Source organism: Aspergillus heteromorphus (assembly GCF_003184545.1).
Source record: "Aspergillus heteromorphus CBS 117.55 chromosome Unknown BO70scaffold_60, whole genome shotgun sequence".
Classification (NCBI taxonomy): Eukaryota; Fungi; Ascomycota; class Eurotiomycetes; order Eurotiales; family Aspergillaceae; genus Aspergillus; species Aspergillus heteromorphus.
Genome location: NW_020290465.1, coordinates 53,900 through 67,537, shown reverse-complemented (window position 1 = coordinate 67,537; position 13,638 = coordinate 53,900). Strand labels below are relative to the sequence as shown.

The window sequence follows — 13,638 nt, the reverse complement described above, 5'->3', positions numbered from 1 at the left end:
GAATATAAATAATCTTAAAAATAATTTAAAAAATAAATTATTATTAAAATTAAAAAAACTAGTCTTATTTAAATTTTTAATTATTATATATATTTAGATAAAAATAAAAATCTAATCTTTATAATTTTTATATTATTATAATTATTATTCTAAATAATATAAAAAATAAATATTTTATATTTTTTTTTTATTTTTTTTATATTAAATTTTATAAAAATCTTTTTTAAATATAATATATTTCTTAAAATAATTAATTAAATAGATCAAATAGTAAACTATATTTAAAAAATATTATTATATTTATATTATAATTAAATATATATTATACTTTATATATTATTTATATAAAAAAATATATATATTATAAATTAATCTATAATTATTAATTTATTTATTATATTTAATTTTTTTAATTAGTAAATATAAATAATTATAATAATAATTATATCTTAATCTAATCTTAATTATACAGTTAAAAATTTTTTATATCTTAATCTAATTATCAGATTATAGCCAGATTAAGGTTAAGATATAACAGTCAGGTTAAGCCACTCTAAGAGAGATATATCAAATCTAGTATCATTCAGTATCACACCTACTTAGGTGTCTGGACACCTTTTTAGTCAAGTGGTCTGTTTGGTCTGTTACATTGGCTCTCTTGCTCACCGCCATCCCGTTCATCTGGCTGTATCTGTTTTCATAGACCGAGCTAAGTGGTGCTTGCCCCCCAGTATGATGGGAAGTGTATATCAAACCCAGTATATCAATATTAGTATCCATGAAACGTGGTATGGTTAAAGATTTGCCAAATGTTCTATATATAAGCAGTAAGGTCCAAGCATACGGGTATACCTATACCTAGCTGATCTCTCACATACCCACAAAATATTTACGGTTTGTTGATTTAGAATAATTGGATCTGAATAGGTCCTCAGAGGTGACAGGTAAAACAAGCATTAGGGGAGGAAAGAGAGATCATCCTGAGGATCTATCAGAGAAGCAGATCAGGTATAATTAATCTTCCTGCCATTTTTAACAAATCTATCCTGGTGCATTCTCGCGACGAGACAAGCAATTGGCGACCGCCCCATAGCGCGGTGTTTCCTCTGGTCCATGTTTGCCTTCAAGTTCCTCGGCCAGAGCAAGTGCGTCTCGTTTTCCACGATCCACGTCAACCAGAAGCATAAGAGGCAGAGGAAGTAATATGAGAACTGCGAGGAAGGCAAAAGCAGGTCTGATTTCACCATAGCGGTCTGTGACCATCCCAACGATCGTGGGCCCAAAAATGCTCGAGCCTTTGTCGGTAATGGCGTAAAGCGCATAAAATGCCGCCTCATAGCCTGGGGGTATCAGCTCCCCGAAAAAACTCCGACAGTATGAGGAGAGCCCGCCCATGACAAGCCCGTATATAGCACCCAGTGGATACATTTCCCACGGCTGCTGGAGACCCAGGAATCCTAGTTCTCTGATTGCTGGGACAAATCCTAACAGTCCATAGATTGGCACGAGTTCGAATAAGACAATGCAGGCTATTATGGTTTGCGATGCACGGAGATTGAACGCTCGTGACACGAAACTCCATGAGAAAGCCCCCAAAACCCCTGCAATCATCGCAACCACGTTAATTAGTCCTAATTCAGCCGGGGGCATATCCAGTTGTGTTTTTGCAAAGAGGACAGCGGTCCCGCTAACTGTCGCTATGCCGTCGCTCAGTAAGAACCAGGCTGCAAGGAACAGCAAGATATCTCTCAGGCGCCGTGCCCGCATCGCTGTTTGACCAAGAGATTTCCAAGCATATGCCATGTATATGATCCAGGATCCATATATCTTTCCGCTTTCAGCACATGGCAAAGGCGGGCCCGGCCGGGGTCGTAGCCAAATCGCTGCAGGTACTGTGAAGATAAACCACCAAAGTCCAATTAAAAAGAGGACAAGACGCAACGAAAACGCGGTTTGATGGGTTTTGACGACCACAAAAATACAGATCGTTTGCAGTATCACAGCGCCGATGTAGCCGATGCCTATTCCATTCGAGGATATCGTTGTGGACAATTCTAGTTCCTGAGAAGTCCTATCATGACATACTTGAGGCGCGTCTTCCACAGATGATGTATGGGAGCACTGTCGAGACTGAAGTAGTGGTGTTGCCTCAGAACTTTCGATCTGACTTGAACCATCGGCAGTAGCATTGAATTCATCGTCGGGACGAGCGAGCAATCGGCCTTCGTTATCGGTTCCGAGCAATAAAGGATGGTGACGAACCAGCAGAGGAAGAAAGGAGTTCAGTAGTACGAAGGAAGCCCCGAAACAGGTGTTGGCTATAATTGCGAATAGCCCACCGAGGATATATGACCCAGGGGAGACTGCAAGAAACATCGTCATAGCAGCAGAGCCAATGATAGCAAATATCACCAATAACATTTTGCGATACCTCCCGTGGTCTGCAGCACCTGATACCGATATTATCAGGATGGCTTGGGCGAGAACACTCATTGAGAATGTATACATAGCGAAGCTTGCCGTATTAACTTCGATACCGAGGATATTAATAATGCACTGGCTTGCCCCCGGTACATCAGGTTTCGCATATGCAAAGACATTTGAAAGTAAGTTCAAGTTCTCGAAAGGCGACGTCTGTTGTGCGGGGCTCCGAGAAATGCTGCAAGGTGTTGTTTTATCCAACAAAAGAACACCACGTTCTCGCGCCATTTGCTCCAGTGTGATGGGAAGGAAAGATCCTAGGAAATATTAATAGGGGAATGGCATAGTTATCATGTCTGGAATAAGAAGTCCATACCCATAGCGCACACTGCAAAAACCTCTGCTGCCCAGCCATAGCTATACCACCCTGCAAGTTCCTTCCTGGATGTCGGTCGGGCGTCATTGCTAGAAACTTGTGGGTGTGAAGAGCAGGTTGGGTTTACCCGGCTTTCGATTGTATTAGTGACAATCTGCATAGTTCAAAGCTCACATAGCTAGGATTTATAGAGTTGTGGGTAGATACGCTCTAAGCATATCTATAGAACCTGGTTAGCCACCCAGGACCTGGCTAGCTAGGGGATGTCCATAAGATGTAGAAGGCCGAAAGCACATACCGAGATGGCAGTTGGACACCCAATGATATTGTATGGTTTATGAATAAAGTTTGTCTCAAGAAACACCTATAATTTGGGTAGAGGAAAGGTTTGCTTTTATGTTTTGCGGTTGAGTGAAGAATAATAATATTGAGGATGTACTTGTGAACCCACCTCCTTTATTACAGGTTCTTCTCAGTCCGGGCTGATTGCTTGACCGCCAAGTTTACTATGGAAAGCATCTACAGTGCCTAGAAAAAAGTCTGTCTCAAAATATACTAGTGGGGGCATTAAATATATTTTAATTAATAATAATAAAAATATTAGATAATAAAAACTGAGTTATAAATCTAATTAAAAAATTTATAATAATATTTTATTATAGTGGCTAATGGCCAGGATAGGTTAATAATAATAGTTAAGAAATTTAGATAACAGTTAAAGTATTTTATAAGAATTAAAATAAATATATAATTATTATTTAAATATTAAGTATAATCTAAGCTAGATAATTATATAATTAATTTTTAAATCATATAAATATAATATATAGATATTATCTTAAAATATTTAATAATTAAAAATTATTATATAAAATAGATCTAGAATTAATTTATTATATATTAAATATAGTCTAAATATATTGGCTAATATTTAAAATATAATTTATAAATAAATATAAGATATTTTTCTAAATTTAATTTTAAAACTTATATTTTTATAATTTATTTAGATCTAAATATACTTTTTAAAAGATTAGTTTTTAATCTGTATTTTAACTATTAGTCACTCTATATTTTATATTACTGCTTATATTAGCAGTACTACTTTTTATTTAATATTTAATTATATAATTCTAAGCTTGCTTTTCAGATTCTGAATTTTTTTAAAGATCTTAAAATATATTTTTCTATAAAAACTTTATATAAAATTCTTAATTAATAAAGAGTATGTTAGAAATAAAATAAAAAGATTGATTATATTTATAATTATCCTTAGAGTGGCTAGGCTTGTCAAAATACCGAGCCCGAGCGGGTTGGAGATGATTAGAGTGGCTTAACCTGACTGTTATATCTTAATCTTAATCTGGTCATAATCTAACAATTAGATTAAGATATAAAAAATTTTTAACTATATAATTAAGATTAAATTAAGATATAATTATTATTATAATTATTTATATCTATTAATTAGAAAGATTAAGTATAATAAATAAATTAATAATTATAAATTAATTTATAATATATATATTCTTCTTATATAGATAATATATAAAATATAATATATATTTAATTATAATATAGATATAATAATATTTTTTAAATATAATTTAATATTTAATCTATTTAATTAATTATTTTAAGAAATATATTATATTTTAAAAAAGACTTTTATAAAATTTAATATAAAAAAAATAGAAGAAAATATAAAATATTTATTCTTTATATTATTTAGAATAGTAATTATAATAATATAAAAATTATAAAAATTAGATTTTTATTTTTATTTAAATATATATAATAATCAAAGACTTAGATAAGACTAGTTTTTTTAATTCTAATAATAATCTATTCTTTAAATTATTTTTAAAATTATTTATATTTTTATTTTTATTAATATAAAAGATAATAATTATCTTATTTTTTTTTATTTTTTAAATATAAAAATAATTAAATCTAGATTAAGATTATTAAATATATTCTAATATTTTTATTTATAATAAAATAATTAATATATATTTAAAATATAATTATTTTAATTATATTAAAATTAAGACAGCTCTGATAATAATAATAAATATTTTAAAAATTATTAAAAGAATATTTAATATTAATATTATTAATTATAATTAAGAGAAAATTTCTAGTTATCTAATAAAAAATAGAAAACTAATTATAATAAAATTTTTAATAAATAAAAATATTAATATATTCTATAATATCTAGAATTATATTAATTTAATTAAAGATATTTTAAAAAATTATATATTTTTAATATCTAGATATATTTTAAGTTTTTTATATATTTTAATTATAGATAAGAGTCTCTAATATTTAAAAATATTATAAAAAATCTTATCTAGATCTAATAATAATCCGAAGATTATTAATAATATATTAATTATTAAATTTTAATTAAAATAAAAAAAGAATTTTTTAAAAATAATTTAATATTTATAATATTAGTTAATATTATTATTTAATTATATATTTTTTTTAAATTTCTTAAGTTTTAATATTAAGTTTAAAATAATTATAATTATATAAATATAGTCTTCTATCTGATAAATATAATAATAATATTTTTAAAATTTTTAATATATATTATATAAATTCTTAAGAATTTTCTTCTTTTAGAATATCTATTTTTTTTCTAATTTATTAATTAAGTAATTCAGATAATTAAAAAGATTATTATAGATATTATAAATCTTATAAATAATAAACTTATTATTTTTTAAAAAAAAATAAAAAAAAAAAGATATAAAAGCTTAAAAAAATATTTTATTTATTTTTACTTAATTATAATAAAAAAAAATAATTAATATTATTATATTTATAATACTAAATAAAACTTTTAATTATTTAATAAAGATTAAGTATCTAATAAATTATAAAATAAATTAAGTTTTAATAGATTTTATAATTAAAAAGAAAATAATAGACTAAGCTAGATTTAAGTTATTAAATAAATAAAAACTTTTTATAATATTAAAAATTTATATTTATAAATTATATAATCTTCTAAATTTATAATTAAAAATTAATATAATAAACTAGCTAATAGAAGATTTCTAGAAATTTTTTATAAAAAAAAGCTTTTTATTAATTTTTTATAAATAATTTTTAGAATATATTTTTTTAAAAATTTTTAAAATATTAAAAAAGATTTTAAAACTTTTATTATTATTTTTTTATATATATTTAATAATATTATTTAAAATCTTAATTTAAAGTTTTTATAAAAAATATTAATTATAAACTAAATTATATAAATAAAATAAAGAATATAATACTAATTTTAAATAATTTTTAAAAAATTAAAATTAATTAGAATATTATAAAATTAAATATTTTAATTAAGTTAAGTTTAGAGTTTAGTTAAGATTATACTAAATATTATATTATTATTATTAATATTATTAATTATTATATCTAATAATTAATAAATAAGATTATATTTATATAAAATTAATAAAATAATTATAGCTAGATTCTTATTAATATAAGATCTAGATATTAATTAAAAATCTAGTAAAATCTTATAATAATTTATATTTTTTATTAAAAAATATTTAATTAAATTAAAAAATAATTTTTAATTAGAGCTAATCTAGCAGTCTATTATAATTAATATTTATTTAATATTTAGAAACTTTAATAGCAGCTATATATATATTTTTTTAGATAATTTTATAAAATATTCTTTAATTTATATTTAATTAGAAGAACTTAATTTTTAATAAAAAAATAAAATAATAAGATTAATTATCTATTTAAATTAAATATACTTAATAATTTAAAATAATAAATAATAAATAATTATAAAATATAGAACTTAATTCTAAAAATTTTATTTATTATAAATTATAAAAATCTAGAGAAAAATACTAATTAAAAAGATTTATTTTAAAAAAATAAATAAATATTTATAATAGCTCTTTACTTAGTATCTAACTAATTATTTATTTAAATATAATTAATAATAATTTTTTTTTATAATTCTTATAAAAATAATAGCTTATAAAATTAATTTCTAAGTTTTTAATTTCAAGATATTATAAAATATAAAAATATATAATATAATAAATATAAAAGATTTTATTAAAAAATAATATATTTTCTTAAAATTATTTTATATTATTAATAACTTTTTCTAATTAAAATAAAATAACAGTTTTTTAGTTTATATATAATTTTTAAAAAGAATCATTTTTTATTATTAATTCTAAAAAATAAAAAGTTTTTTTTAAAAAATTAAATATAAAATAATTTTCTAATTTTTTATAATATATATAATCTTAAGATTTAAAAAAAAAATCTAATTTAAGAAGCTTATCTTAGTTTAAATATTATTATAATTTATAAAAATTTAAGAAATAAAAAAAAAGATTTAATAATATTTTTTAAAAATAAATTAAATAATTATAATTAATTTATAATTTTAAAGCTATTTTGTAAATAATAAATATAAAAAAATAAAAATAAAAAACTTTATAAAAATAATTTATTTTATTTGAAGATATAATTCTATATAAATATAATTTATTATATTTTAATATATAGCTAAGATATCTATTATATTTTATTTATTTTAATAAATTTAATAAATAAAATTTTATATTTAAAATCTAAAATTATAGAATAGTCTCTTTTTTTTAAATAAAATTATTTAAAATATAATAAACTAGAATAAAAAATAGATATTTATAAAAAAGATTTATAAAAAATCTTTATAAAACTTTTTATAAAAACTATAATATTATAATATAGATTTAATATATTCTATTTATTTATTTTATTTATTTAATTTATTTAATCTATTTAATTTGTTTAATCTATTTTATTTTAATAATCTAATTATTTATAATCTTTTTAATTATTTATTAGTTTCTAATTCTGTTAATAGCTCTTTAAGCTATATTTTATTTATAAATATAAGAATAGTTTAATCTAGAAAAAATAATAGAATAAAAATAATATATTTATTTTTAATATTTTAATTAATAATTAATATATAATTTTTCTAATATTTTATAATATAATTAAAATATATAATTAAAATAAAATAATAATTATATATTTTTATATATATTTTTTATTATAAAAATAATAATTTTATAAAAAACTCAATTTTATTAATATAACTAGAATTTTCTTATTATTTCTAATAAATAATAATAAAAAAAATATTAATTTTTTTTTAATTATATTTTTTTAATCTAAAAAGCTTTTTTTTATATATTTTTAGATAATAATAAAAATAGCTAGATTAATAATTATTTAATCTAAATATATCTTAATTATACTAGAGCTTAAAAAAATATAGCAAATAAATCTTAATATTAAGAATAATTAAGATAATAAATTATCTGATTTTTAATTATATTATAATTAAATATAAAAATTTTCTTAATCTAATTATAATCTGGTGATTAGATATAAAAATTTTAATTAACCTGATCTGACCTGGCTGTTAGCCACTCTAGAGATAATTATCAAGCCAGCTTGGCCAAGCCCAGAACTTATCAGGGCCTGATCAGGCTTACAGACAAGAACTTAAATAAACTTTTAATTTATTTTAAAAACTATTAAGCTTTTTATTAATTATTTAAAATTATTATATTCAATTTATTTTCTTAGATAATTTTTATAATATATTCATCTCTATTAAAACTATATATATATAATAAAAATATATATATAATTATAAATTTAAAAGATTTTTAAATTTTTTTTTAAATTTATAATTTTAATTATACTTTTATTATATTAATTTTTTTAATAGAGACAGATTTAAAACTAGAAATAAATATTTTTTATTTTATTAATAAGCTATTTCTAATTAGATAAATAATATAAATATTAAAAAATTTATTTCTAGACTTAATAGATTAATTAAGCTAAGCTAAGTTAATCTAGAACTTACTTAATAAGCTTATTTACTTGCTTAAGCAGGTTCTCTTAGCCAGCCAGGCCAAGCAAACCCCTGAGCTGATAAGCAGGTAATGACAAGCCTAAGAGTGGCTATATCTAACTATTATATCTTAACCTATAGTTCTTTACAGAAAGTTTGTATAATCCTGGTTACCAGGCCTATCTGAGTATTTAATTTATTATATTAAAATATATATATCTTTATACAGATTTAAAATATAGTTTTAAAATTAATATATATAATATTTTAATAATTTATATTATTAAAAATTATTTAATTTAAAAATTATAAAACTTTAATATTTTATATATTAGCTATTTATTTTAATTATTATTTTTATTTTTTAATATATTATCTAGTATTTCTTTTTATATATAAATATTAATTTAATTTTATAATATATATAAAATCTTTTAAAAAATATCTTTTTTTATAATATTTTTATTAAAAATATTTTTAATTAAGAGATTAATATTATATATTTCTTTTTTTAAAAAAATTATATATATTTAATTAGATTAAGATTAGATAAATAAAATAGCTAATTTATAATTTTTAAAATATAATCTTAAAATTATTTCTTAATTTTATATATAAAATATATTATAATATTATCTTATATAAATATAAGTTTATTTTTTTTAATCTCTATACTAATTTTAAATAAAAATTAATTAAATATTTTAATATAGAAGTTTATAATATATCTACATTTTTTAATTTTAAAATTATAATGTAAATAAATTAAATCTGATTAATTTAGATTTTATATTATTATTTAAATTATAATTCAAGAATTCTTATTTTTTATATAAGATTAAATATAAACTAGAGTGGCTAACAGCCAGATGAGATCAGATTAATTAGAATTTTTATATCTGATTGCAGTATAGCTAAAAATCAGATAATTAATTATCTTAATTATTCTTAATATTAAAATCTATTTACTATATTTCTTTAAGCTCTAGTATAATTAAGATATATCTAGATTAAATAATTATTAATCTAATTATTTTTATTATTATTTAAAAGTATATAAAAAGAAGCTTTTTAGATTAAAAAAATATAATTAAAAGAAATTAATATCTTCTTTATTATTATTTATTAAAAATAATAAGAAAATTCTAATTATATTAATAAAATTCAGCTTTTTATAAAATTATTATTCTTATAATAAAAAATATATATAAAAATATATAATTACTGCTCTGTTTTAGCTGTATATTTTAATTATATTATAAAATATTAGAAAAACTATATATTAATTATTAATTAAAATATTAAGAATAAATATATTATTTTTATTCTATTATTTTTTTAGATTAGACTATTTTTAAATTTATAGATAAAATATAGTTCAAAGAGCTATTAATAAAATCAGAAATAAATAATTAATTAAAAAAATTATAAATTATATATAGAGTAATTAGAAAGAATAGTTAGATTATTAGAATAAAATAGATTAAATAAATTAAATAGATTAAATAGATTAAATAAATTAAATAAATAGAATAAGTAAATAAAATAAATAAAATATATTAAATATATATTATAATATTACAGCTCTTATAAAAAATTCTATAAAAGATTTTTATAAATTCTTTTTATAAAAATCTATTTTTTATTTTAGTTTATTATATCTTAAGCAGCTCTATTTAAAAAAAAGACTATTTTATAATTTTAAGTTTTAGATATAAATTCTTATTTATTAGATTTATTAAAATAAATAAAATACAGCAGATATTTTAGCTATATATTAAAATATAATAAATTATATTTATATAAAAATATATTTTAAAATAAAATAAATTATTTTTATAAAGTTTTTTATTTTTATTTTTTTATATTTATTATTTATAGCATAGCTTCAGAATTATAAATTAATTATAATTATCTAATTTATTTTTAAAAAATATTATTAAATTTTTTTATTTCTTAGATCTTTATAAATTATAATAATATTTAAATTAAAATAAACTTTTTAAGTCAGATTTTTTCTTCTTCTCTAAATCTTAAGATTATATATATAACAAAAAATGAGAAGATTATTTTATATTTAATTTTTTACAAAAAACTCTTTATTTTTTAGAATTAATAATAAAAGATAATCTTTTCTAAAGATTATATATAAATTTAAAAACTATTATTTTACTTTAATTAGAAAAAATTATTAATAATATAAGATAGTTTTTAGAAAGATATATTATTTTTTAATAAAATCTTTTATATTTATTATATTATATATTTTTATATTTTATAATATTTAAAAATTAAAAACTTAGAAACTAGTTCTATAAGCTATTATCTTTATAAGAATTATAAGAAAAAATTATTATTAATTATATTTAAATAAATAATTAGTTAGATACTAAGTAAAGAATTATTATAGATATTTATTTATCTTTTTAAAATAAATCTTTTTTAATTATTATTTTTCTCTAGATTTTTATAACTTATAATAAACAGAATTTTTAGAATTAAATTCTATATTTTATAATTATTTATTATCTATTATTTTAAATTATTAAATATATTTAATTTAAATAAATAATTAATCTTGCTACTTTATTTTTCTGCTGAAAATTAAGTTTTTTTAATTAAATATAAATTAAAGAATATTTTATAGAATTATCTAAAAAGATATATATATAGCTGCTATTAAAATTCCTAAATATTAAATAGATATTAATTATAATAAACTACTAAATCAGCTCTAATTAAAAAATATTTTTCATTTTAACTAGATTTAATCATATTAATCAGATTAATCAGATTAATCAGATTAATCAGATTAATTAATTAGATAATTATATTTTAAATTTAATATTTTATATCTTTTCTTATTTTTTTCATATTAGATTCTATAAAAGTCTTTTTCACAGTGTAGTATATTTCTTAAAATAATTAATTAAATAGATTAAGCAGTAGACTATATCTAAAGAATATTATTATACTATGATTAAATATATATTATATTTTATATATTATCTATATAAAAAGAATATATATATTATAAATTAATCTATAGTTATTAATCTATCTACTATATCTAATCTTTCTAATTAATAAATATAAATAATTAAAATAATAATTATATCTTAATCTAATTTTAATTATATAGTTAAAAAATTTTTATATCTTGATCTAATTATTAGATTATAGCCAGATTAAGATTAAGATATAATAATCAGATTAAGTCACTCTAATATAAACTTTCTTTTATTTTTTATTATATAGATTAAGTCTAAAATATTATTAATTATAATAGTTAGTTTTAAGTTTAACTAAATATTTATTTAATTATATAATTTTATATTAATTCTTTAGAGTATAATTTTTATATTTTATAATTTATATAAACTATTTCTTAGTATATTTAAATAATAATTTAAGCTATTTTTAAGTCTGTTATTTATTATATTCTGACGTTTTAATAATCTAGATTACTAATATATAATTAATTATTAAATTAAGATTGTTTATAAGTATTTAATAGATTTGAAAAGAATTTTCTTTAATACATTAAATAATATATTATATATCTCTATTAATAATCTTTTTTAAATAGTCAGAATATAATTAGAAGATATTATTAAGTCTTACAAATATATATTTTATTATTAAATAAATAGTCTGCACAGGCTGCTTTAATTATTTTATAATCTTGATTAATTTATAGCTGCTATAATAAAAGTCTAGAATATAAGCTTGATCAGATAGCTTTAGCTTATAATTTTGCTTTAAATTTAAGTTTAGAAAATATAGAAAATATCTGATTATAATAATATTAATAATTAAAGAAGAAGGAATAGATAATTATATTAATTAAAAAACACACACACGGCCTAATTTTAGCGTGATTATGCAAACTTTCTCTAAGGGACAGTAATCTTAATTATAATCTGATAATTAGATTAAGATATAAAAATTCTTTTAATTATATAATTAAGAATAGATTAAGATTAAGAAATTATTTTAACTAATCTTAACTATAGATTAAAAAAATTAGATATAATTAATGAATTAATAATTACTAATTTATTAATAATTTATACAGACTTTTTATGAATATAATATATTAGAAATAATATATTCTTAATTATTATATTATTAAAATAAAATATTAACTAGATTAATTAATAGTTATTAATTTTTTTTAATTAATAATGAGCAGTCTAGTAAAATCTGTGTTAGATTTTTATAAATAATATTAAAAATTTAAATATAATAAAATTATATTATTAGAAAAATATATATAAATTACTATCTAAGTTATTCTTTATATTATTCTAATTAATAATTATAATACCAAAAAGATTATATAGCTTGAGTATTTATCTATATCTAAATATATATAATATTATTAAACTTAGAGTGGCTTAATCTGATTATTATATCTTAATCTTAATCTGGCCATAATTTGATAATTAGATTAAGATATAAAAAATTTTTAATTATATAGTTAAGATTAGATTAAGATATAATAATTATTATAACTATTTATATCTGCTGATTAAAAAGATTAAATATAATAAATAAATTAATAATTACAGATTAATTTATAATATATATATTTTTCTTATATAAATAATATATAAAGTATAATATATATTTAATTATAATATATATATAATAATATTTTTTAAATATAATCTATTATTTAATCTATTTAATTAATTATCTTAAGAAATATATTATATTCTGAAAAAGATTTTTATAAACTTTAATATAAAAAAATAAAAAAAGATATAAAATATTTATTCTTTATATTATTTACAATAGTAATTATAATAATATAAAAATTATAAAAACTAAGTCTCTATTTTTATCTAAATATATATAATAATTAAAAATTTAGATAAGACTAATTTTTTTAATTTTAATAATAATCTATTCTCTAAATTAT

General features: G+C 18.1%; 1 protein-coding gene across 1 annotated transcript; it reads right to left on the bottom strand.

Annotated features, from left to right (window-relative positions):
- Positions 1-675: 675 nt before the first annotated feature.
- On the bottom strand, positions 676-3,229 carry BO70DRAFT_325268 (MFS transporter). The gene is made up of 2 exons (XM_025540639.1): positions 2,798-3,229; positions 676-2,738 (listed from the first exon to the last, which is right to left on the bottom strand). The coding sequence occupies exons 1-2, from the start codon at positions 2,955-2,957 to the stop codon at positions 1,042-1,044; spliced, it is 1,857 nt and encodes a 618-aa protein (XP_025394308.1). The 5' UTR covers positions 2,958-3,229; the 3' UTR covers positions 676-1,041.
- Positions 3,230-13,638: the final 10,409 nt, after the last annotated feature.